At 42.7% G+C, this 25871-nt stretch overlaps 1 protein-coding gene across 1 annotated transcript in view; it reads right to left on the bottom strand.

The window, feature by feature from the left end:
- Positions 1-7826: 7826 nt before the first annotated feature.
- SLC6A8 (solute carrier family 6 member 8) overlaps positions 7827-25871 on the bottom strand; it is a 30973-nt gene continuing 12928 nt past the window's right edge. The window contains exons 5-13 of the mRNA XM_034434180.3: positions 24260-24394; positions 23689-23792; positions 21247-21371; positions 20339-20451; positions 20048-20185; positions 15838-15940; positions 12457-12557; positions 10019-10189; positions 7827-8099 (exon numbers count right to left, since the gene is read on the bottom strand). Coding sequence (XP_034290071.2) covers positions 7962-8099; positions 10019-10189; positions 12457-12557; positions 15838-15940; positions 20048-20185; positions 20339-20451; positions 21247-21371; positions 23689-23792; positions 24260-24394 — 1128 coding nt within the window. The 3' untranslated portion in view covers positions 7827-7961. The remainder of the gene's footprint in view (positions 8100-10018; positions 10190-12456; positions 12558-15837; positions 15941-20047; positions 20186-20338; positions 20452-21246; positions 21372-23688; positions 23793-24259; positions 24395-25871) is intronic.

The following is a 25871-nucleotide window of genomic DNA, read 5'->3' as shown; positions in this document are numbered from 1 at the left end:
TCCCATCCTATCCTAGCATTAAGCCACACAGATAATGAGATGGGGGCATTAAATAAATAAATAATAAACAAACAAAGAGTTTAGTTGTCTACATAGCTAGTAATTCCAAGGATGTGGCTTGGTAGAGACTGATGGTTTGTCACTAGCCAGGTTTGTCTAGAAAGTTTTATCTTCTCTGACATTTGGGGATGTTTTATCTTCCTTGAGGTTCTGCTAAATTCTGAAGTGAAAACCAAGGTAGTTTTGTCTGGCTTTGCAGGGCACTGACCTCTATATATTTGCTCTAGGGAGATGTTTGGGCCGCAGCAAAAAAAAATTCCACATATTCACACATACTGTGCACATATACACGTGCACATTGTTCCGCTCCTTAGTTCTATTTCTTCTCAAGGAGGGCACCAATCCATGAGGACCTGCTCTGACACTCCGTGCCTTTGTTTGCAGAACAGACTAAGCCATTCAGAACTAGAACTGACCTGATCTCTGTTTGCTTTTTCTCACTCCATGCTGAGCCATAAATTTAACTCCACTGGCTGAAGTCAGTGAGCCACCAGCTAGTCAGCTTCCTTTTGTGCAAAGCCATCCGATTTTACTAATTTTGCACCAGCTCCCACCAAGCAGACCATTTGGTAAGACCCAATGCTCCTCTGAAAGAAATGCCAGCATTCAGATTTTTATGTAGGAGCAAAAATGCCAGTCCTGAGGCTTATATATGTTACCCATGTAATAAGACCATCCAGTTTCTAAAGTAAATGGATCTGATATTATCTATTCGTAACAATAATCAATCATGCTGTGGAATGATCCTCCTATGTTGGTTATTTGTATATAGGTAGGTCGCAATTAGTGCAAGTTCAAATAATATATTTGATTTAGTGCAAATTGTAAATTGATTTCCATGTGTTATTTAATGTGATCCCATATTCAGTTAACACGAGGCTAGTGTGTGTGCAATTGAAGAAAGGCCTGGAGACTAAAACATATGAAGAACGGTTGCAAGATTTGGGTTTGGCTAGTCTAGAGAAAGGAAGACCTAGCAATATGCCAATATTTGAGGGGCTGCCACAAAGAAGAAGGGGTCAAATTATTCTCCAAAGCATCAGAGGGCAGGACAAGAAACAATGGTTGGAAACTAATCAAGGAGAGAAGCAGCCTGGAATTAAGGAGAAACTTCTTAACAGTGAGAACAATTAAATCAGTGGAACAGCTTGCCTTCAGAAATAGTAAGTGCTTCATCACTGAAGTTTTTTAAGAAGAGACTGGACAGCCACTTGTCTGAAATGGTATAGGGTCTCCTGCTTGAGCAGATGGCTGGACTAGAAGACCTCCAAAGTCTTCCAGATTCTATTCTATTCTATTCTATTCTATTCTATTCTATTCTATTCTATTCTATTCTATTCTATTCTATTCTATTACTCTATTCTATTCTATTCATATTCTATTCTAGGTCTAAGATGCTGCTAATCTTCGTGTGTGCAAAATGGAGAAAAGAAATATTTCATCAGAGGAAAATACTACAGGTTTAAAATAGAAGCCATTATTACATTGGCTGCCTGAGGACTGCCTGAGTCTATGGTAGATTTTTTGTTTTGTTTGTGTTTTGTCTCTGTGACTTTGTTAACCATATATTTATATTATTTTTTTATCCTTCCTGTAATATTTAATAAAGAAAATATGTTTAAAAAATTTCATTGTCTATTTCTGTTAAACTGGAACCAATTGCCCTATTTTCTTTAGAAATATCACTTAAAATAGCTTTAATTAGAATAATGCAACCTTTTCACGGGATTCATTAACCACACTGAGACCTACTTGTATTCCAGAGATGATTCTTTGGGGGAAATGTTTCTTTTCTTATCCTGACAGGTACTTAATTTTTGGGAACCTTGCTTTGGGAATAGATGGCAGGACTGTTTTACTGACTTTGCAGGGAAAAGAACAAATTTCTCTCAGCTGATCTCTAAGATAGACTACTTCTCCACCCTGAGCTTAAGATCTCCTTCTCTCTGCATTAGTATCTGGCTGCATCTCTCAGAAACAGAGGCAGGTAAAGTGGGTGTAGCTGAAGGTTGTGCCTCTACCCTCAGTTGTGTGTTTTCTGTCTGTTACTTTTAAGAGCCAAAGAAAGAGGGCACCGACTGTCAAGACAATTTCAAGGTGTTTTTAGCGAAAGCTACTTCTTGAATAGAATATTAATTATGAAAAATATAAAAGTGAGTTCATGATGTATAGCAGGAGCCTTGAAATCTGCAGGTCAGTAGTGAAAACGGCTACTTCTCACGATAGCCTGATTTCACCATGGAAACCATGATGCAATTTTAGTTGTATAATATTTGGTGTAAGAGTTGAGGTGGTTTTGCAACAGGGGTCCTTCGCTCAGCTGGGTTGCTGGCAAAGCACCACATGTAATGAAATGTTTATAGTTTGCAACTGCAAAAGAAATCTCAGTTGTTTCCTGTCATTGTCAGGTAAGTCGCAATGGTGAAAAAATATTTGGAAGTTATTACTTCTGTGACAATTGTCAATCCACAAGCAGAAGCAGGAAAACACGGACCTCCCATGCCTACCGCATAGAAAGCTTGTGAAACCTAAAGATATTCACGGCACCTGAAGTTAGTCACATCTTCACTTTCTCAATAATATGCAGGTTTCATTTTCAAGACTTCCAGGATCCTTCCAGGAAATGTTGTGATGGGTGTGGATCTGGGCCTGCCCATCTTTGCACACGTTCAATTTCGTAATTGATGAACTATTGCTTTAGAACCGTGTTTTTCAACCTTGATGATTTAAGGTATGTGGACTGCAACTCCCAGAATTCCCCAGCCAGCCTGTGTTGCCAAGCTTGGGAGGAAGAGAATCCAAATGGCCCTTCCTCCTGCCCTTCCCCCAGCCCAGCCACGCATCATAAACAAAGACACATTCATCTGGGTGGAAGGTCAAGGTGGCTCCTTTTATTGCTATGTTCCATGATAGAGCGAGCGTACACACACACACACACTTACATACTGTACACGAAAGTAATTACAATATATAACCCGCAGTTGATTACAGAGGAATGGGATTTGAAGACGTTTTGCAATATACCTGGCACTGAGCTAATACTGGCAATTGGGATTAAAGCTGCAATGTTGGAAGACACAAGGTGTGTATGTATGTGTGCATGCATGTGTGTGCCCTGATGTGTGTGTGTGCCCTGATGTGTGTGTGTGTGATGAATGTAATCTCCCAGAGCATAGTAGGCCTTGAGCAGAGGCTGATGATTGCCATTTCTCCCTCCATTTGCAAAATGGAAAACAAGAGTGTAGCATTTGCACGGGCTGGGAGTGTTTGAATGGCAGCAGCTGAAGGTCTGGAAATTCTTTGCTTTGGACTAGACTATGGGGCAGGTTTCACACTTTTGCACACGGATGCTGGTGGAAGTGGTCAGAAATCTCCAGGTTACATTTTATTTTACTCCTGGAACTAATATTTCTTGAGTGTCTTTCATCGGAATGTTCTATGCTGTTTCATTTCTTCTATCCAAATTTAAGATTCGACAGTAATGGATTCTTGGTTACATTTTCCAGCCCTGGCTGGCAAATTAATACAAGGAAGATAAAAAGGGTGCAAAAATGTGTACCAAGATGGATCTGTGTCAGAACAGCAGGCAGGAATTTCCTCAGCAAAGGCAACAAACAAAAGACTATTGAGATCACTTACAGAGACCTGCAAATTCTTTGTCAATTGTTATTTGAAGAAGGCAACTAAGGGTATCATCTCATTGGGGTTTGTTTTGCTCTGTGACAAAACCTTCTTGGCCTTATTTTGGCAAACTCTTATCAGTAGCCAATGGCCTTGGATAAACCAATTGAAATCTTGCTGGCTTTCAGCTCTCTTATCAGTATCGTAACCTAAGACACCATTCTGGTTTGTGGTTTATGTGTTTGGGATGAGACGAGGGGACTGACTGCCTCAGAGGGTGAGAAGGCTTGGCAGTGCTACTTGGGGAGGCAAATGTGGGGAAGAAACGAGGGAGGAGGAAAGGGCTGGTCAGAGATGTGAACAACCTAGTGAAAAATCTGAGCCCTACAATCTAGGACCTCACTGCTAACTCAGCTGGATGGAGAGATGATAAATGAAGCAGGAAAATGTGGGGGTGATGGTGGGAGAAGCCTGCAATGAAGGCATAGCTTTCTGGGCAGGCACAGGTCAAAATCATCAAGCAGCATCCATTGCTTTCTCCTCCTGTTTCCCATCCTCCTTTCCTAGAAACTCCTAGTAACCGTGTAGGCAGTAAAGGCATTAGAAAGGGCAAAGATTTGTGAATGGTGGCACTTGGCAATCTCTGCCATCGAGCTGACACATCTACAATGGGAATAGAGTCTATGGAGCAGAAATATCCAAGGAAGCAGTTAAGGTGTGAACAGCTGGGCTTGGACACTGATTATTATTATTTCTGTCGAGACAACATGGCCGCCTCACCTTGTGGACAGTTTGTGGGTTTTCCTATCATTTCTTTCCTGCAGAGCCCCTTCATTAATTAATATTTTTTTTAGCATAATGTGCCTGGTTGTGGTCATCAATATTTTAAAAACGTTTTTGGTGTGTTTAAGAATGAAGGCAAATTCTTGAAAAAAGATGGCAAAGAAGACAGTAGCTCTTGTGTGCAAAAGGATGAAAGATGGTCTTTGTTACTGAGTGAGTGGCAACAAGCAGGAGGAATAGTCCTGCAAAGGTTAACTTCAGGGAGGGATGTGAAGCTGTGGCTGAAAACAACACACTTTCTAAAGGAGATTTTAGTTACTGTGTTCTGCATTAATAGGAAATGGAAGAAAAACGTACTGAAAGATGGCCTTTCAGTCTTTAATACTGAGTCACAAATTTATTTTTGCTTACAAGGTAATGCGGTTCTCAAAACGACACCTATATGGAGATCTTGGTAATAGCACGCTATATTTAAATTGAAAAAATCAAAAGAGTCAGTGATCTGTTGGAGGCAGCTGGAAGAAATGTGGGCAAGAACTGCACTGAAAATGCCCATTTTCCTGAAGGGATAAATTGAGGAAGAATTCAGTTGGAACAGACATGTTAAATGCATTAGCTGCATAGACCCAAAAATGATCAAAGAAGCATAAAAACCTCTACAATGCATTTTTTTAAAAAAGAAAACAATGTGAAAGAAACACATGCAGCTCGCTTGCAGATTGTCATATTTAACAACTGCAAATGGATGCACTAAACTCTGAACCAAGCATTATGAAAAATAGGTTTGTTTATTAGATGTGATGCTGTATCGGCATCTTGCATAGTGTTTCTGACTTGCAAATAAACATAATTAATTTAAGGAGTTCTGCTGAATTTGATCTGGTATCCATGCAACCCAAGCATTTTGTTTGTAATGGCAACTAGCTCTGAAGTTTTCAAGGGACTCACAAATCAAGCGTGAGAAACTCCCCCCATAGGTTTCCACAGCAGCTGATATTCAAAGGTACACAATAACTGGCTATGGAGGCTCTATTTAGCTTTTCAGGCAATTATCATGCCTGGTTTGGTGATTTGACAGTTGTTCTGTGAAGCAGCAGTTAAACACATCAGAAGCCTTAAAACTGATCATACCAGAAAACAGTATTAGGTACAGACAATACAAACTACATGCAGCCGATGAAATGAATCCCACACTTCTTAGTTAATGCAGATCAGTTCAACCCTCCCTGCCAGATCTTGTTCATTTTTCCCAAATCGCTGCTTATTTGTTACATGATCATCCTACATACTAATCCTAAAATTTCAAAAACATCCAATTCCCTATTTCATGAGGTTGGATTGTTATTTTAAACAAATATAGACAAAATATTTATAACTTTTGTCACAAAATAAACTTCTGTAATTTCTTTCTTATTCACCCTTTTTTTGTACAATCTGCAGAAATATAAGAAAATTAAATATTTCTATTTCTTGTATAAGTGCTTCTTTTTAAAAATAGACAAGTATGAAGCTCTCTACGACAGTTAAGATTCAGTTTCTCTTGGATATTTAGATATGCGAATAAATGTATATTTACACAACACACTTTTTCTTTCTTAGAAAATGTGCAAATAAAAAAACTAGTGAAGATTTATTGGGAGTTGCATAAAGCATTATAGCAGCCTTCCTGAATTTGGTGCTTTCAACAAAGAGGCTATTCCCAGCCAGCACAATTGTTGATTGTACTGGCTGAGAAACCTGGGTGATGTCCATCACATCTGTCAAAGGGCACCAGTTGGCAAAGGATGGCATAAAGCAATGTTTTCAAACTTGGCAACCTTAAGAGGTGTGGACTTCAACTCCCAGAATTCCACAGGCAGCATGGGTCACAGTCACCTCCTAAAATGGCCAAATTTGAAAAACACTGGCATAGAGGGGCACCAATAATTTGATGCCAAATAAAGGTGGAGGATCTGTGGCCTTTCAAATGTTCTTAGACTTCAAATTCGATCGGTTTCACAATATACGGCCAAGGATGATGGGAACTGTAGTCTAATAACACCTGCATATCCACGGCTGTTCTGCTCTTGACATGGAAGCAGACTTTGGCAAGATTTATTCAGGCAGCCCGGGGGGTGGAGGGTGGGAGGTTTGGATTCTAATTCTGGCTACAAATCCTACAGAACCCCTGGACTCTTTCCCTAATGTGTTTATGGAGAATTATCATGTGCCTTCTCTCCCCAATGCCCCCAACCCAGAAGGTAATTCCTGCAAATTGCAGGTGCCAGGCAGAAAGTACTGCTGCACCATTTCGCAAAGTAGGTTTTAATGCTTTTGGAAGCCGTGGGTTGATGAGGCAGTTCAATGACAACACAGGAGGCACTTGAAACATCGGAACCAAATAGTGTTGTCCATCTCGGTGGGGAGGTCGGGGAGAGAATCTGTAAAATGCAAGACATGCCAGGAAAGGGCTATGTTTTCTCCAGGAGCAGGGCCTGCTCTTGGAGATCCCCTCTCCTGTATTCTCATTTTGGGCAAATTTGTAATACTATGAAACTCGTTAATACTGTGAAACTCATCGTGCAGTCTTAATACAAAGGGTTCCCGTGATTCAAGTTATTTGGTTGGTTTGACCCCTAGTTTGGCGAGGGTTGGGGAGAGAAAGGCTTTTAGTGCCCATTATTGATAAAGACAGGCCAAGAGGGCTGCCATTTTGGCATGAGGGGAGCGTCACCCTCCTAGATCTGGGGAAAGGGCAGGAAAAACGAGAGATGCTGCTTTAGTGTAAGAGGGACAAAACTGAGAATAAAGTCCCCAATGCTAATTGCAGTTGCTCTTTATGTCTCCCTGCTGACTGTGGTAGTAGGCACCCAGGGACCTGGGTTCTCAGCAGCTCCCTTTTGAAGCTTTCCTGCTTCTGCTAAGTGCCAGACTCTGCTTCCTTGACAAAACCAGAGACGGGGTCCAGATATACAGCCCTCTCTAACCTGATCAACCCTCCTCCCCCCACCTAAGCAAGGAATAAAAGTGCAGTGCTCTGGATCCCAAAGCGGTCATCCACTGAATGGGAAGGAATCTGTGTTCCATGCATTTGGCTAAAGATATATATATATATATCTGGTTGTGTGTGTGTGTGTGTATATATATATATATATTTATAATATATATAGAAATTTAAAATATTTCATCTTTTAAAAAATAACTTCTTTGTTTTAAAAAAATGTAAATCTAAGGCTCTCTTCCCCGCCCCACTTCCCTCCCCCCCCACCCCTATGGCCTTTAGTACTCCAACCTTCTGATCAAAGATCGGAGGGAACTCGTTAAATCACCTCTCAGCCATTCTGGTGCTTGAGAGGAAAAGGTGGAGATGGATGAAGAATCCCTAATACCTCTTCCTCACAGGTAGGGAGCACTCCCCCCCAACTTCACAGATGGAATCCTTTCCCCGCCTCCTCCATTGGCAGCCCAGGGCAGAGTGGCACGGAGACAGGGCCTCTCTTGCAGTGGGGGAGCGTTGGTCACATGACACTCTCCAAGATGACAACTTTGGCACCCCCGTCCAGGACAGGGGAGAGGGTGGTCAAAGCATCTGTTTCGGGCACCTTGTATTCTAGATGATGCAAACCCCAGACTGGCTGGGTGAGATGGCGCCAGCGCTGCAAAGAAGCAGAGGAAGAGAGGTGGGGATCAGACCAAACTTCAGAAATTATACCTTTTTGCCTCCGCCTCTATTTTGCTTTCACCTCCTCCCGGCATCCCACATACGAGACACACATTCTTGGGATTCATTCATATCAACCCCACATTCTCTCTTTTTCAAACAAAAAGGTAAAGGTAAAGGTTCCCCTCGCACATTCAGTATGTGCTAGTCGTTCCCAACTCTAGGGGGTGGTGCTCATCTCCGTTTCAAAGCTGAAGAGCCAGCGCTGTCCGAAGACGTCTCCGTGGTCATGTGGCTGGCATGACTAAACGCCAAAGGGGCATGGGACACTGCCTTCCCTGTTACCTTCCCACCAAAGGTGGTCCCTATTTTTCTACTTGCATTTTTTACGTGCTTTCGAACTTGGCAGAAGCTGGGACAAGTAACAGGAGCTCACATCGTTACGTGGCACTAGGGATTCGAACCGCTGAACTGCCAACCTTTTGATCGACAAGCTCAGTGTCTTAGCCACTGAGCCACCGCGTCCCTCTTTTCAAACATACTCAAGGATTAATATTTTCAGCTATATTGCTGATATCTTTTTATGTTTCATGCCTTCCCCCATGTAGTAGTGTATTATTATTTTTTTTAAATGCACTATTTACAAATTTCTGGCAAGGCAATCCTACTCATCTTCTCAGAACCTGTGATGGCTCCAAATCCCTGCCAAGATCACATGGTCAGGAGGGAAAGGACAGCACCCAGCCTGTTGTAGGGGATGACAGAAGGGTCTCTCATTTCTACCCATAGAGAGAAGTGACAGGAAAAGCATTCTTGTCAACTAAGAGATTTTCCACCCTGTCAAGAATAGGATGGATGACAATATTCAACTCTTCCTCCAGATCACTTCCTCCCTTTTCCTCAGTCCTGGGACAGGCAATTTTGTGAGGGAAAGGGAAAGCGTAGGCAATATTTCAGATGGGCAGAAATGTCCCTCACCACACCCACAATAGTTCTGTCCATAAAACAAGTACAGATAGTCCTTGACTTACAACCATTCATTTAGTGACCAAGGTTAAAACAACACTAAAAAAAGTGATTTATGATAGGTTTTCACTTATGACCGTTGCAGCATCCCCATGGTCACTTGATCAAAATTCATGCGCTTGGCAACTGTCATGTATTTATGACAGTTACACTGTCTTTAGGTTCATTATAACCTTCCCAGTCAGCTTCCAACAAGCCAAGTCAATGGAGAAAGCCAAATTTACTTAATAACCGCATGATTCACTTAATAATTTCAGTGATTCACTTTTTGTGGCAAAAATGGTCATCAAATGAGGCACAACTCAACAACTGCCTCGTGTAGCAACAGAAATTTTGAGCTCAATTGTGGTTGTAAGTTGAGGACTAGCTGTAAAAAATGGCCTGGAAGGCTCTCACACCAAGGAACAGAACACCAGCAGCCCAACCAACAACTGCAACAGCCAAAGAGTGTCAGTGTCAGGTTTCGGTTCTGTCTTAAATAAGTTCCATTATCAAGAGCCTAATTTGGAATGCTGACAGTCAGGACATGAGGATCTACGGCCAAAGGAGAGAAGAGGTGGCTTGCTACCTAGCTTCCTTGGGCAAACGCTAGTGTAGGCATTGCAATGCATGCCACATTCTCAGCTCTGGCAAGTGGGAATGCCAAGGTTTAGGGTCCTAGGTGGGGTTTCAGCACATGCCTACAATTTTGATGTTCCTAATGCTCCCGTCCATATGTTTGGTGCAGATGAAGGCCAGAGGGTGGCAGTAGCAAACTCTGCTTCCTGCTATTGTTTCCTGGAAGACCCTTTGAACTGGAAAGGGTTTCCCCCAGCCATGCATAGAGTTTCAGCCCCAGCACCTGCAACCCACCCTTTTGTTCTTGTAATGTGGGAGAGAGAGCCTCACCTCAGCCAGCGTTCCCTTGGCACGGATGAATTTGTAGAGAGCAAAAAGAGGGACACACAACATGGAAGATAGTGCAAAGCCCCAGCCAATGGCTTCTCCCCACCAGGGGTAAACGTAGGAGTTGTTGTAGATCAATGGCTTGTAGTAGGCAATGTTGAACAAAAAGATACCCTGGAAATGAGTTACCAATGGGTTAAAATATGCCAGTTCTTCCTCTTCCCAGTTTGTAGCCCTACAGCAGTTGATACCCTTCTAATGCGTCCCAGATATGACAAAATTACTTATACTTGCTTAACCTCATTTTTTTTTTTTTTGTGCTTCTTTTGAAGAGCCTCTCTCTTTGGTCCTTTTTTGGACATCTTAAGCATTCTCAGAGGAACAATATCTCTACAGCTGTCTTCCCCCAACCTTGTGCCCTCTAACCGAGCTGAACTCCAATCCCCAGAACTTCTAGTAAGCCGGTCAATAGTCACACTGTTTGACTTCTTCATTTTGCAGGCAGTGCTGCCTGCCGTCATCCCAGCTATCTCTACCTCAGCAGCTGCTTCTGACAGCAAGAGGCATCTTTTGGAAATGAGGGAGGAACAGGATGCTGGCAGATGCTCTCTGGAGAGGCTAGTAGTTTATGCGTGCTGGCATTTTGAATGAGAGTGCATTTGGGATATGTAGGCCCACTTTTGATACTCTGGGGAAAGCAATGGGCCTTATGCCTGATTTGCAGGGCAGCTTTGCAGGCTGAGTAAGCACTGGGCTGGGATACCAATGCTGCCATTCCTTCTGAATGGTTCTGAAAAAGCAAATTTTCACATCGGTGGGAGGTGGAAACATTAGTCAAAGTGGCCTAGGGGCACCATATACCGTTGAGCTGGCACAGCTGGTTTGATTACTATTTTTTTTTTTAAAGGGAGAGAAAGAGCCCCAACAGCTTTTTAGCTTTAAAGTGGCATGAACGTGGTCATTAAAGAAAGGCCATGTAAAGGAATTTAGAGTGATCTTGGGAAAGATATCAGAGAGTCATTAAGGGGAAAGAAAGGAATGATTAATTAAAGGGGGTGAGGTGGAGGTTTGGAGAAGAGTTTACACATTCCTGGGGCAGATGACTGGGCCCAACCCCGAGGACCTTCAGAAAGGCAGTAAAATAGTATAAAAGAAATGGCTCTTTCCTAGTATCTGGGATCAGACTGGTAGATTCCCACTTGTTGAAAAGTGGTATATTTTAGTCTTGATTTCTTTATTTATCTCTCAAATTTATATAGGTGGCCATCTCCCCAAAAGTAACTTTGGGCAGCGCACAACCATAGTCCTGATCACCATTTAATGGCCTTAGTTTATTTCAGGACTATGTGTTATTTCCCTTCTGTATTTTTCATGATTTTAGATGCTGCCCAGTATCTTGACTTGGGTGGCCATTTGCACGTCTTAAATAAATGAATAACTGGAAGCATGAGGGGGAAAAGTATAAGTAACTTTGCCTTGATTTTGTTTAATATATGATGGAACAGAGAGAAACCTGGAACAGACTTGTGAGATTCTGTTATTCTACCTCACCACTGGTACAATAACGATAATAAATCCCTGCCATGCCAATTTCTCAACATGATTTACCTTAGAAGCAGGGGTGAAATCCATCAGGTTCTAACAGGTTTTGGAGAACCGGTAGCAGAAATTTTGAGTAGTTCAGGGAACCAGCAAATACCACCTCTGGCTGGCCCCAGAGTGGGGTGGGAATGGAGATTTTGCAATATCCTTCCCCCAGGAGGGGAGGGAATGGAGATTTTGCAGTATCCTTCCCCTGGAGTGGGGTGGGAATGGAGATTTTGCAATATCCTTCCCCTGCCACGCCCACCAAGCCATGTCCATAGAACTAGTAGGGAAAAATTTTGGATTTCACCCCTGCTTAGAAGGCTCACAGGCAGACCTGATCCTAAACTGGAAAGGCTTCGGCTATGATTCTGGTTCTTTTTGCTGGTCCTTCCCAGTTATTTTACCCCCCCGCCCCCCACAGTCCATTTGACCCAGAGACAGAGTAGATTTTCCCCTACTGAATTTCTGCCTGTTACGTACCTGAATGGAATCAGGAACATGAATAGCTTTCCTTTTTATTTTTTTCTGGGCTTGTGGAGAAAACTAGCTTTGAGAGCCAAATTTGGTCCAGTAATTAAGGTGACAGGCTAGAAACCAGGAGACTGTGAGCTGTCATCCCACCTTAGGCATGAAAGCCGGCTGGGTGATTTGGGGCCAGTTCACTCTCTCAGCCCAGGATTGGGCAAGCAAGCTGGTTGGTCAATTCCTGTTGCAACTATTGGATCAACACTTATTTGATCCAAAAAAGTGGCCCCTGCACTGGTGGGAAAACTCTAGGAACTAAACAATAATGTACCAAAATCTAGCTTTCCCCCCCACAAAAAATCCTCAAGAGCTCCATCCCCCAAAATTACCAGGCAGATGAGAGGAGTCACGACCATCCAGCACCACTTCATCCAAGGAAAGGGCCGGTACCCAATCATGCAGGCAATGTCATCCATGAAACGGTCAGCCCCTGGAAGGAGATGGGAAGCAGTGAAAGAGTGAGCGGCTTCTGAGAATGTAAGAGGAGCTTTGCTGGATCAGACCAGAGAGGGATATCAGAAAGGCTGGGCCTGCTTCAAACATTAGTGCCTTGGATCTTTGCATGATCACAGAACTTCCCGGGGTGTTTAATGAATACAGCCTCCATGCTTGTCCTACATGCAAAGCCACTCTTAGGAGTAATTTCAGAAGTGGCAAGAGATATAATATCCACCCAGCTTTCTTATTCCTGACAGTGGCCAACTGGGGCTTGTGAGACAAGGCCAAAAGGGTCCTTAGCGTCTTCAGTTGAAGCTTTCTGCATACCTCTGTCTCACCTCAGCAGCCCAGCCGGTCTGCTCTTCCTCTCCTAGTGACTGCAGATTAAATGGGGACCTTTCAAGGACACAGCTATGTCTCAGCAGCTCAGAGAGGAAGGGAAAAACAGAGGTGCCCTTGATTGAGGATGGCGCGTAACAGAATGTCTAAAGTCCAACCTTTGGCCACATTAATTACATACACAAGATCACTCCTCTTTTTTACTCCTGACAAATTAAACTGAAATAATACCTTCTGTTGGCTTTGAGCACCAGAGTGAGAGAGGGAACATGACTAGGTTTTTTTTTTTTTTTAATGCTGCTATGTTCTCCATTATTAGGATAAAAGAATGGCCTAATAGGAGGATCTTCTGCCTTTTCCAAGTTCCAATATCTGCTATGAGTGGAATCTAAACTGCATTACTATTGTCAGCCCCAAGCTGTAAAGTGATAATTAAAAATGAGGTGTATGTGTCATGCTGGGTAGGGTTTGCCTCCCCGCTGGAGCAAGTACTGACAGGGTGAAGGGGAAAAAAAAAACACCCTTTAATTACTCTTTGGCCATGCGAGGGAGGGTGAGTGCAACAGGGATCTCAGATGCTAAGCTGGGCCATGCTTGATTGCTATTTGGAGGGGAGATCTGAGAACTGCTGGTTAGATTGAGAAGTTGAAAAGTCTCAGAAAAAGGCAACAGCATAATATTTCCTAACATTGCAAGAAAATTCCAGGGACGTATTCCCAAAAGTCATGCTCGACTTAAGGGGGTCTTTTGCTTAAAACTAAAGGGGTCTGAGCAACTGATCTCATGGCAAATTTGTTCCTAGACTTTCCTATCTCAGACTGAAAATGTGCATGTATGAATGGTGGTAAATACAATTCCGTTTTTAGAATAATCCGGCGGACTACTTTTCCACATGAGTTTCTCTCCAATAAAAGGAGAATATTTGTACTGAGGATTGAAATGAGGGGTCCTTGGTCCTCTCTGGGCTTCTCAAGAAAATAATCAAACTCAGAAAGCACCAAGAATTTTTTCTCCAAATGTAAATATGGAGAAATTTCCTAATTCCTCTATGCATCACTAGGAGTTTAAAATAGCAAATCCAGAACTGTTTTTGTCAGTCACAGCACATGCCCTTAAAATAATCCATGCTTAGTGACCTTGTCCCTCAGGCCTGCTGATGAAAAGCACTGCTCGGTTACACAATTTGTAGTTCCAGATTGCTGTGAGATTTAAAGAGCATCGGAGTCTCTTCAGCAGGCAAGAGTAGAAAAACTCTGCGGCACTGGTAATGAAAATGGGCATTTGGGTTGGCGCAGTTATTTTATATGCACACCTGAAGCCAAATAAGCCAGAGCAGCTTTCAAGGCCTCAAGACAGATGGAACTTGGACTAAGGTGTTTCCAAATTGGCTCCAGTGCTCATAAACCAGATGGGTCCCATCCCATAGCCCAGTACTCATAACCATCAAGGACAAGAGAAATTATAATCAACTTTTAAAAATACATTATAGAGTATTAACTCTCTCTCTCTCTCTCTCTCTGTGTGTGTGTGTGTGTGTGTGTGTGTGTGTGTGTATGCACGTGCGTACACTCGCACATACCTGATGCTGCTGGTTTATCTGCAGAAGTGGTGTGCCATTGCCTGGAGCCCAGTCAAGGCAGCACATGAAAGGACCAAGCTAGAAACCTTTCAGTTCCTGTGAAGAAGAGCTCTGATTGCCTTGCCCTTTGCCCTTTCCATATAAATCAAGGCAGGTACAAGGGAAGCTCTTATCATTTATTTCTTTATTACTTAACATTCCACTCATACCTACATTAAGGAAAGTGTAGGGCTGCCAACAAAGCAGTTCGGGCTGTTAGCAAGTTAGGTGAGTGCCCTAGAGACTTGCTAGGGCCAGGCAAGGAGCCTGGATCCTTTTCATCTCTGCCCCTACTATTCGGTGATGTAAAGAGTGATTGGGAAGCAAGAAGATACCAGCAGCCCAATTAGCCTTACAAGTAAAACACCACACTGAATTGGAGAGGAGAAAGAATTTTTTGGTCCCTGGAATGCCAATTTTCAATGCAAGGAATCAATCAGGTCTCAGTGAGCGGAGGTCTCAGTTGATCATTTTCTTTTAACTTGTAAAGAACAATGAAATATGTGTGGTTTAGATTTCCAAATGTGTGATTTAGATCTCCAAATCTTACCTTTACCTGTCACCCGGGTCCTAAACTCACTTTATCCACTCTTTTTATGGGGAGGATAGGGAGGAGAGCTCAGTCCATACACCGCCCTCCCCACTTTTTAAAACTGTCATCTCATCCTACTTTAAATGTGAAAAAAGGCAAGCCAATGTGATATGGGAAAGCCATAAGGTGCAATTCCAGAGCAAGTTGGCTGCTTTTAAGTCTCCCTAGCATGTGTGTCCCTCTTTCATACTACCGATTAATCACTAAGCGACTTCTGAGCTGCTCGTATTAACAAGAGAGCCATTTTCTCTAAATGGCACCACTAAAACAGAGGTCTTCAAACTTGGCAGCTTTAAGACTTGTGGACTTCAACTCCCAGAATTCTCCAGCCAGCTATCTTAGAAGAGTCTTAAAAACTTTTCACAAGGCATAACCCAAGCACCTTTCCTGTTAAAAGCTAAACACGGGACTGCGCATTTTACATTGTTGCCTGTCTGCAAGCATATGTGCATATGCGTTATGCAAGTCCATTACTAAATGTTACACGGTAAATGATTCACCCTCAGAAGGAGGTTAAATGTCACATTTATTCCATTTGTGCTTTTGAGAATTAGAAACGATTTTTTCCCCTCTCTTAGCCAGAATGCTTGCTTTACCGATTCGCGCCAAGCAGCTGACATGCTGGTTGATCTGTATCTAGTGTCAACATTTGGGGCAAAACACCTCTTGCTTTGCCAGCTTTGTTTCAGGTGATTCTTTAATCATCATGCAACTCTCTCTTACCATAAACCCAGGCGATGACCACGCACTCCCAGAAGGCCTGCCACAGTAGTGTTGTACCACTCGCTGAATAGTAATCGAAGAGCTGGAAGACATACATGCCCCCCTAGGAGAGGGGCTGGCTGTGAGACAGCAGGATGCAACAGGGCACTTTCAAAATGGCCTCCCTTGCCCGGCTCCAGGATCCTCCTCTTTCCTACTCAGGGCACCTCCACAAAATTAGTTCTTCTAACCCAGGTTAGTCTTATCACAAAACAGTTGCTAAGCACAGCACCTTTTTTTCCCCCCACAAGTGACAGTAGGAGCAACATTCCTTCCTTAAACCTGCTTTATTGAACCCACTTCTGCTGCTTGAAAAAAAAAAAAGAGAAGGAAGGGAAGATGGGAGGTTCCTTGCCACAAAGGGTAGAGTTGACAAAGCCACTTCCCACACTCTTCACTGGAATGAAAGACCAGGAGTAGGTGGCAACTCCTATCCATGCTCTTTTGCCTCGTTGAGCAGGTTATGGAAGGCAGTGGCTAAAACATTTGGGAGCTTTACTTCTTGAGTAAGCAGCAGCACCTGGCTGATTTTCTCTGGGTGGGAAGCTATGCAGAATGAGGCTCAGTGAAGGTCTAGATGGGAGACCATTAGAGAATCCCATGGTTGTAAAAACAAAATGCAGAAGAACAGAAGCCACTTTGAAAACTGAGTTTAAACGTGCTTGGGATAAACACATGTCCAACATTTAACAATAATTAAAAATAAATAAAATAATACATAAATTAAAAAGAAAAAATCCCCAAAATACTCAAAAGGCAGACTCAATGGATCTTTTTCTGACTTTCTGCTTTTTCTATAATGTGGTTGTATCTACCAAGGTACCAAGAGTCAAGAATAAAGAAGAGTTGACTTTCATTCTGCTATCTTCTCAAGAGGCAGTAGGAAGATTGGAAGAAAAAGGACCAGCAGTTCTGAAGGATGGGACAGCAGGGAAGGGAAAGTTGAGCAAAGCTACTGAGTTTAGCACTGAAGAATTCCTCAAACTTCTTGGCAGCATTACCATAAAATGGAAGAGTAAGAACTTTTCATCAAACATAAATCAACATATATACCTTATTTATAAACCAACCCACACCATGAGAATTCCTAACAAATAACTGTGGATGAGTAATTCAAAAATATCTGACGGCTCCTGAGAATGCCAGGAGTAGAAAGAAAAGGAGGTCTAACTGGAAGGCAAAAATGCTTTCTCATTCTGCTGGGCAAAATGGAGAGGTTCTGTGCAGAAAGTTAGGCCACATCAGGAGTATTTCAAGTCTTCTAATCCAAATCCTTTCTTACTCCCTGGACACACATTCAAAACAGCAGAAAGAGGCTTGTCCCAATAGAGATGGAGCTTAAAAAAAGAATGGCAAAGAAGAAAAAAGGAGAAATCCCCTACCACAAATATTCACATCTTTCTTTGCCAACCGGCACCTGAGGAATTCTCTAAGGAATGACCCTTCCCCATCTTTGCAATGTGAGTGTTCTGCTCCGCTCAAAACAGAAGGGGAAAGAGAGATGGGAGTTTCTGTCTATGGGTAGTGGTATCTAAACCTGAAAAACTGGGAATTAGCCATAGGAGGAACAATCACCTGGAAGTTTTAGTAAGTTAAACAGTCTCACCCAAATGGGATACAGTACAGTAGGTGCATGGTCGCTGTTATTAAAAACAGCCCTTTCTTTTTGAGATTCCACATAGCAGAAGCACTGTAAGAGATGAGCTGTTCCTCCCCAGATTACAACTGGAGATAACATTTCACAGCGTGTTTTCGTACAGTTCCCCAGAGGGAGGGCAGGTATTCTCCAGCCAGGGAAGAGCAGGAGCTTGCTTCAGATTGTCTCTGTGTCCCCTTCTCTCCCCTTCAATCAACCAATCAGGGATTGGTTCAGACACTTTCTAGGCCATGGCAAAGCTTCAGGGATTCCCTTACACCTGTCAGCTGTTGCAAAGCAGGCTGTTGCATCTGGGAATCCCAAGAAGACTTTTTCCCCCCTTCTTCAGGATGATGTCACTGCTCAAATACTGGCAAGAGAGGGAAGAGTTTCAGTAAGGGCAGAGGTCTCCCTGCCCTAGAAACACAACCGTTGTGGCATTTGCCCTGATGAATGAACTTTTCAAGGCACACTTCGGTCCCAGTCATGTGCTCTGATTACAGTTAAAGTCCTCTGATAAATGAATTTCTGGTTGGAAATCACCCAGGAAAGGCACTTATCTAAACAGAAGAGGCCCTGCTCCAATCAACTACTTTCACACAAGGGACCCAAGGTGCATCTGCCTCAAGCTGTAAGTTTCCTATCAGTCTTAAATAACTGTTCCTCGATGGTTGGTTTAATGAATACCAGTTCTGCCATTAAAAGATCATATAGCATATTTTTTGCATAATAACCCTTCTCCCACTCCTCAAATCATAAGGTAACAAGAGGGGAAGGACAATTATGACATATGCCTCAGGCAAATCAACGCCGTATAGAACCTGCTCCTACATCCACTGAAGAATTTATCTGAGCTTGGCACTGAAAGGAGACAGTAGGTGCAGCAGTCACAGCTCTGTGGATGCTTTAGCAGAGGACACTAAACTCAGTGGCTAGGACATAAAGGGGGCACGTTATAAGGAAGTCCTTAATAAAATTATGAGGAGCTGCTAAATGGCATAAAGCTCCAAAATCTTGGATGGGAATATACAAAAGAGAAATCGTAGCATTTTATTTAGAACAGTAATGGGAAATGTAAGGCCTCCAAATATTGCTGCCAGCAGCCTGTCCCGCTAATGAAGTTGAAACTCCGCTCCTGATCTTAGATCCTTCAATAGGTATCGCGCCAAATAGAACCAGAAATATGGGTTTATCTATACTATATAAGTGGGAGCTCCCTGAATACAAAAAGACAATGTGTCAAAAAGAAGAGTTTAATCTAAAGCCAGAGAAAAGGATATAACTACCCTAACTGCAACTTGAAGCAATAGAGGTCATTCTCACTGAGTGACCACAATTGTTTAAGAACTGGTAATTTCGCTTTTAAGCAAAGCAGTCACTTAGTGAAACTGCATCTTCCTTCAGCTTTCTTTTGCCTTAAGACCTGTGAAGGTCATATATAAGAGGATTGATTGTAAAGTTATTTTTTCCCTGTCATAACTGCAAATGGTTGGTAAATGACACAGTCATTAAATAAAGACTACTTATAAGTAACCAACAAATCTTTTCAAATAAGTTTCCATTAGCAAATACAGGTCTTACAAATGCTGTCTGTATTGTTAGGCTTGTGCATTGTGTGCATACCGTATATAAATAGTTTCACATTATGTAACTAATCGGCTGTACTTGCCAATTTTGTACAGTGTAAGCAACAGTGAATAATTGACAATTACCCCTGTTACCAGGATTAAAGGAAAGGTCTTTAAGATCACAGAATTCATTTCATAGAAAACCTTTCTCTCTTTTTCCCAAAATTAATAATAAAATCCTATGTGTTTATTCAGAGAAGTCTGGGTGTTCTCATGCTAGCAGATAAATATGCCTGGCCTTGTAGCCTATACTTTGATGAATGCCTGCTGGTTGGGAAACCCATACATTTATACACATTCAAGTTTTGCAAGAAATGGCCAGCAAAGAATACTCTGGAAAGCTTTGTTGGACAAACCATGCTAAATCTAAGCCGTTACATCAGCAGGATCTGAAGTTTTACAAGGAGACTTGCAGCTGATTTACTATCATGTGAAAACATGAATATCTACATTGGAATGGACTAATCAAAGGAACTCAAAGGATTCTCTCTGCCCACAATTAAAAGATTGACATTATTTCTCAGTTGGCTTTTTATTGTAGTTCTAGAAGTAAGGATGGAGGATAGAGATATCTGCTCTGTTTTTTAAGCAGTCTGAACAATGCTGGGACAGTGCATTTGGTGTGCCATGAAGGACAGCATTGTGATCCACCGGGCAAATCCCTCTTCTCATACCCACAAGCATGACTTTTACCATTTATTACAATACTTTTGTAGGAATTGTCAACAGGGAGGTAACCAGTCTCAGAAGGCGATCTGAATTTACTGCCTCGGTTGGTCACCTCCAGAATGTCCCAAACCTCCCTCTTTTTGGCTTGTGCAGACCTGTACAGCTCTGCTCTTCACCCGCCTTCCCCTCCTTCCCTCCCCTTCAAATTCCTCTAAGGGTGCTTCAGTGGTGGTCGTACCTCAGTCACCATGGACAGCTCAATGAAGAAGCAGATGACACAGAAGATGGCCACGGTGATCTCTCTCTGGAATCGGAAGGCATGAGCGGATGGGAAGAAGTCCAGGATCCCAGTTATAAAGCCTTCAACGCCTACAAACTGGTGTGGAAGGGGAAGAGAAGCAAAGTATAGAGACTGGAGAACTCCATGCAAAGATGTTGAAGGCAGGATAATGAATCTCCTGCCATTCTTGGTATTGTGTTGGCTACTCATTTTCTTCCTGCTTTCTGGCCCTCCCCCTTAAAGTCTCACCTGGCTGTCTAAGCCCAGAAGCAGCAGCATGAAGAAAAAGAGGGCAGCCCAGAGAGGAGCAACTGGCATCAGAGTGACAGCTCTTGGATAGGCAATAAAAGCCAGCCCAGGTCCTGCAGAGGACAAAAAGAGGAACAAAAGGCTAACTTAACACAGAGACACACTTGCTTCAGGGAAGAAGGAACAGCTTCCTCTGCATTTCCAGTTTGGTAAAAAGTAATCAATCAAATGGTCACTTATTTCTAGCCAGCTTTTCCTCTATCCTGAAAGGCATGGTGCCGTCTCAAATAGAACATCCCAAAATGCTTAGCAACATGTCTTTCTTTTATTTTGCAGACTCACACTTTCAAAGGCAGTAGATTTTTATTTTACCTTTGCATCAGGACTGAGACAGTCTCAAGATTTCATTTAGACTCTCAAGAGCTGTTTCGGATGGATCGGAATACAATTTTGCTTTGAAATGAAAGCCAAGATTATTATTTTTTTTCATTCTGGCAAAATGACACCACTAGTAGGAAAACCTCATGCAATCCTATGTATACCCTGTTCAGTGTTACAAATCCGATTCTAAATTGTGTGCGTATAGTGATGTGTCATGCCTTTGCGGTAGTTCTGGAAATACCGGATGCACGGGGTAGTTCCAATTATGCTGATCTTTCCCCTTGATCATCTTCTTGATAGGATGGGAAGGAATGATAAAAATGGAGTATATCAAACAATTCTGGTATAGCAGGAGAAGGTGTAGTTGTAGGTATAGGTGTGATTTTAAGAATCCAGGCAACCAAACTACGTTCTGCACCTGACCGCCAATGTATTTATTTCCTCCTAAAATTGCACTTCTCCCAGAATTGGAGAACAGCCAATCTCATCCAACCTGCTTTACCATCCCTGAATTCACGAGCACTCACCAGATTCTGCCACTTTAGAGATATCAACTCCCTGTTCTGCAGCCATGAAGCCTAGGATGGAAAAGACTACAAAACCAGAGAAGAAGCTGGTCCCACTATTAATCAGTGCCAGAATGATGGCATCTCTGCAGGGGAGAAAAGACAAAGGACGACAACTGTGAAAGACTGATCTGACAAAAAGGGGCTTTGTTGTGCTTATCCCTCAGCATAAACCATACCAAACACAGCTTCCTAGCTGATGCTCCCTATGTTCCATTTGACGTTCAGGTATCAGAGGCAAGTGTATAACTCAATGTTACAGAATCTTGGACACTGAAATCAGACATAAACATGTCTTATCCTGCATGGGACTGGGCTCTAACGAAACAGCAGCAAGATATAGTGGCCCGTTTGTTATGTGCATCCACCCATCGTTACGAAAGAGTTTGTGCTGAGTTGCGGAAGGAAGCGAGAGCATCGAAGGTGTTTTCACTATGGAGGAAAGCAGGGCAAGGTGAAAAGAGGATTAATTGCGTTTTGCAGGATGAGCGAGCTTACAAGACAGGCTGTGCCTTGGAGCCCAGCACAAACGGCAGCTGAGGAGGAAAGAAAGGGAGGCTGAGGGACCCAAGGGTATTTCACACTGCATGCATGCACTTTAGAGACAGATTCGAGGAGATGTTATGGACTAGCAGCAGGACAGGTTGGGCAAGGAGGCCACAGAGCATTCAGAAACAAGCAAAAGGAATGGAGTGAGTTAGCTCATGAAGGGGAGCAGGGAAAGCGACTTCCAAGCAAAGCACCTCTTGAACCTTTTTCTCAATGATATGGGGACAGAGGGAATTTCCCCTAAATTATTAGATGCTTGCTGTTTCTCTATTTCCTTATATATTTGATGAACTTTGCATATACAGTAAATAGGTGAAGCAATTCTTCAATCGAGGCATATTATAAAGAGATATTGTTCTTCTTTAAATAAACTTCCATCACGCTTTTCCCTTAACAATGCAAGTTTTAAAACCTAGTGCATTCAGTCTGATTTATCCCCAGACAAATGTGTACAGGGCAACAGCTTAGATGTAGAGCGTTTGGCAGCCTTTGAAGAGTAGCTACTAAAGAAATGTCTTATACTGTACTGTTTGGCTTAGTCAGCAGTGTGATATAATCTGTGAGTGCCCTTAAGCAGTCCCGGGCAGAATCAGATCCCTACTGAATGGCTTTCTGCTGTAGATTAAGAGATTTCCCTGGCATCCCAGATTACCAGCTATTCTTTTCCAACATGGCTAAAAAGACACACGTTGTGTTAATGTGCATGAAAAGTTTCCATGAGAAAAAAAAAATACACCAGAATGTCAGATGCTCTGGGACTTCAGCTTCCAATAAGTAATAGATTACATGTTCTACCCAAAATAATTTTAAAGAATGGTTTTTCCTTTCTACAGTTACAAGTTCCAATTTATTGCTTATGATCTCAGTGTAACAGATATGTAGTACTGTGTAGGATTGGACTTTACAGCTGGCCAGAAGAGCAACAGTGGCACAGTAAGGGATTGTGGTCCCCAGCTAATGAGAGGGGTATCGGTGTGCATGTGTGTTACTGCTTTTCCTATGCTGCCTGCTTTTCAGGCTACAGTTCACAAGCACAACTCATCTCCTAGGAATAAAATCTCTTGGGATGTCCTTCATATCCCCCAGAAACTGGGATAACCATTGAACCGGTAAAGTTACTAATTATTAGAAATTAAGATCCCCAGAGTGATGACAGAAAAAAAGGCACACTAGAATATTTCTTCTCTGCTTCCCCCAAATTGGAGCCCCTCCCCCAGACATCTTGGATGATAAACCCCATCGATGCAGGCAGCACAGTCTATTATTGGCAATACATGTTGTCGTTCAGTGGGTTTGCTGCCAAAGGGGCCTGTGTATGTGGGGTGGGGAAAGATTCTTTATCTTTTAAGATAGACCCAATGAGGGCAGAGTGAAAAGGAAAAACAAAACAAAACAAAACAACCCATTGCTTTTCCTGGTCCTGCTTCTCCTGGTTATCATTCATCTGCAGACTAGACAAATCAACCAGGCAGACAGCTTAGTCCTGGCAACCCAGCCGAACAAAACAAGAAAGAGAACCTGGCTCTTGCCTAGCCAACAACTGTTGGAGATGCATGCAGCAATCTGCTGGCATCCTTTCTACTGTTTGGCACAGCCACACAGCTGCCACTGTGTGACCATCCAGCTTTGCGGCCATCACGGTTCATCAGGCAAATCTCCTATCACACTGAAGCGATGCACAGAGCTTTGCCTGTTGAGTGTCTTCCTGCAGCGCAGGTATAAAAAAAGAGCGAATCCCTGGTAGGGGGTGGATAAAGAGGAGATGGTGACAATTCTACACGGCATAGCCTCTTCTTCCTACGCTCTGCCTGCTTGCCATGCCCCCTTATGGTGATGTAGGAAATGGGGTCTCACTTATAACAATTGTTGTTGAATCGGTTATAGCTGCCCAGGGCAGTGAGTGCCCCCAGTCCTATGGCATAGGAGAAAAAGATTTGGGTCCCAGCATCAATCCACACCTGAGAGGGAAGAAGAAAAAAAAAAGAGAGAGAGAGATTGAAATACGATGGGCTAGTAGAACTCAAGAGTCTTTTCTCCGTCCCTTCGCATACAACTGCCAACTTTTCAACTGCTCCTTGCACTCTGGGCAGCCACTCACTGCTGCCATTAACAAGGGGTGTGTAGTTGATATCTATTTGGTGAAGAGCTTTAGCTATCGCTGCTAGCAAGTCCTTTAACAAATAAAAACCCAGTTCACTGAAGCTGAACTCTTTGCAGAACTGCATTGAGATTTGGCAGCTGAAATCTTGACAATTTATATTCTGTCCCTGTTCACTTTTTTGCTTGTTATCTACTTCACGATTGTAGTGCTTCTCCTTTGTGTGTTTGTGTGTTGTTAATTCCTAATGACACCGCAGTACAAAAGCTGGCTAACCAGTTGGCAGGTCTATATTAACCCTTTCCCTTCCGTATGCCTCTCACTTACCTGAGGGGAACCCAGTTTGGACCAGTCGGGTTTGAGATAGTAAATTATCCCATCCTGAGCTCCAGGCAGCATCACCCCTCGAATAAGCAGTATAATGAGCACCACGTAAGGGAATGTAGCAGTGAAGTAGACAATCTATGTTGGAGGGGAGGGGGAGAAAAGAGACCAGGAATTAAGCTTTTATGGAAAATTGTTTATTTTGTTGCTTTCTATTCAGTGTAGAAGACCAAAGTAGGAGGCAAGCTATCAACTCACTAACTCCCCCCAAAAGGGAAAAACCAACTTTTTAATAATGTTTATTTCTTTATTCTAATATTTACTTCCCTTACAAACCACACTGCTCTCAAAAGAGTTTGCATAAAATGTTAACCTGAATTAAATAACAGCCATTACAAATTGAATTATCGACTGAAAACATTAAATTAAAACTGGTGGCAGCCAAAATTGTTTTGCAGCCCAGCCCAGCAATTAAGCACACACAGGCGGCAACACAAACACTTTCAACTTTCTTAAAAACAGGCAGTGAGGAAGCCTCATCAATTTCCCTTGTGGACTTTTAGTAGTAGCCTCTTTGGTTGAAAACTGGCCATGTGCCTGCACCTTTGCTGTGTGCGTGCTTCTCATGTCATATTAAATAAAACTCCCTCTTGCTTATGCCAGGAAAATGCTTCATGTTCCTGCCTGCTGTCACTGTGAAAGATACAAGGCCAGGAAAAAGAATCGAGAGTATCAGTTTTTTAAGAAACCAAGTGACAAATAGCACATTCTATGCAAAGCAAGGTCTTCCTTTCACTCTTTTTTTAAACTTTGCAGGTATAGGAGAGGGTTAATGGGTCAGGGGAGTAGCTTTCTACTTTAGTGTGGGAAGCCTTGGGGCTCCTCTAAAGCTTATTGCAGAATTCCCCTTGAAGAGACATCTGACCTGCTCCTTGGACAACTGCCGTAGATTTTCCCACACTAGAGTGCACCCCAAGGGAGCATTCACTGTGTTCTAAGGTGTGCGCTTCTCCTTTTAACTAAGTAAACGTCCTGGTCAAGCCCTTCTGGGAACCGTGCCCTGCACTTATAATATTCCCCTCCAATTTGAATGCAGGTTTGCGTCAAATATGTTCTAAGAGGTAGAAAAATTTGGAATATCTTCCCTCTTTGCTACTTTAGAAAAAAATAGTGACTAATGGGAAGGGAAATTGCATAGAATTAGCATAGAAAGTTTGGAACCAGCTCGGTTTCTTCATCAAGCACCCCTATTCTTATGGAGCACACAGTCCTGCACCATTTAGCCCTACTACCGATGCCTCTTGGAAAGTCTGAATAGGAGACAGTGCATAGATGGAGAAGGCTCTTCCGTTAGCAGAAGGAGATGACCAACAGGGAATCTAGATGTCTTGAAAGGACATTCAAAGAAGGAGAAAGGCTCTCATGGGAAGTTCTGACTCAGATATTCTAATGATCTTTGGATGTCATTCTCCATGAATTAAGTCAGAGGCGGTCAAACTGTGGACTGCATGTGGCATCCTAGTTCATTTGTGAAGCCCCATAAGAAGTGACAACCAAACTACTGATTTTCCATGGCCAGAATGTTTTGGCTGCAAAAGATGCAAAGCTATTGGCA

Source organism: Pantherophis guttatus, chromosome 2, assembly GCF_059756535.1.
Source record: "Pantherophis guttatus breed Tessera chromosome 2, ASM5975653v1, whole genome shotgun sequence".
Classification (NCBI taxonomy): Eukaryota; Metazoa; Chordata; class Lepidosauria; order Squamata; family Colubridae; genus Pantherophis; species Pantherophis guttatus.
Note: the sequence above shows the minus strand (reverse complement) of the source record. Positions and strands in the feature narration are given on the sequence as shown.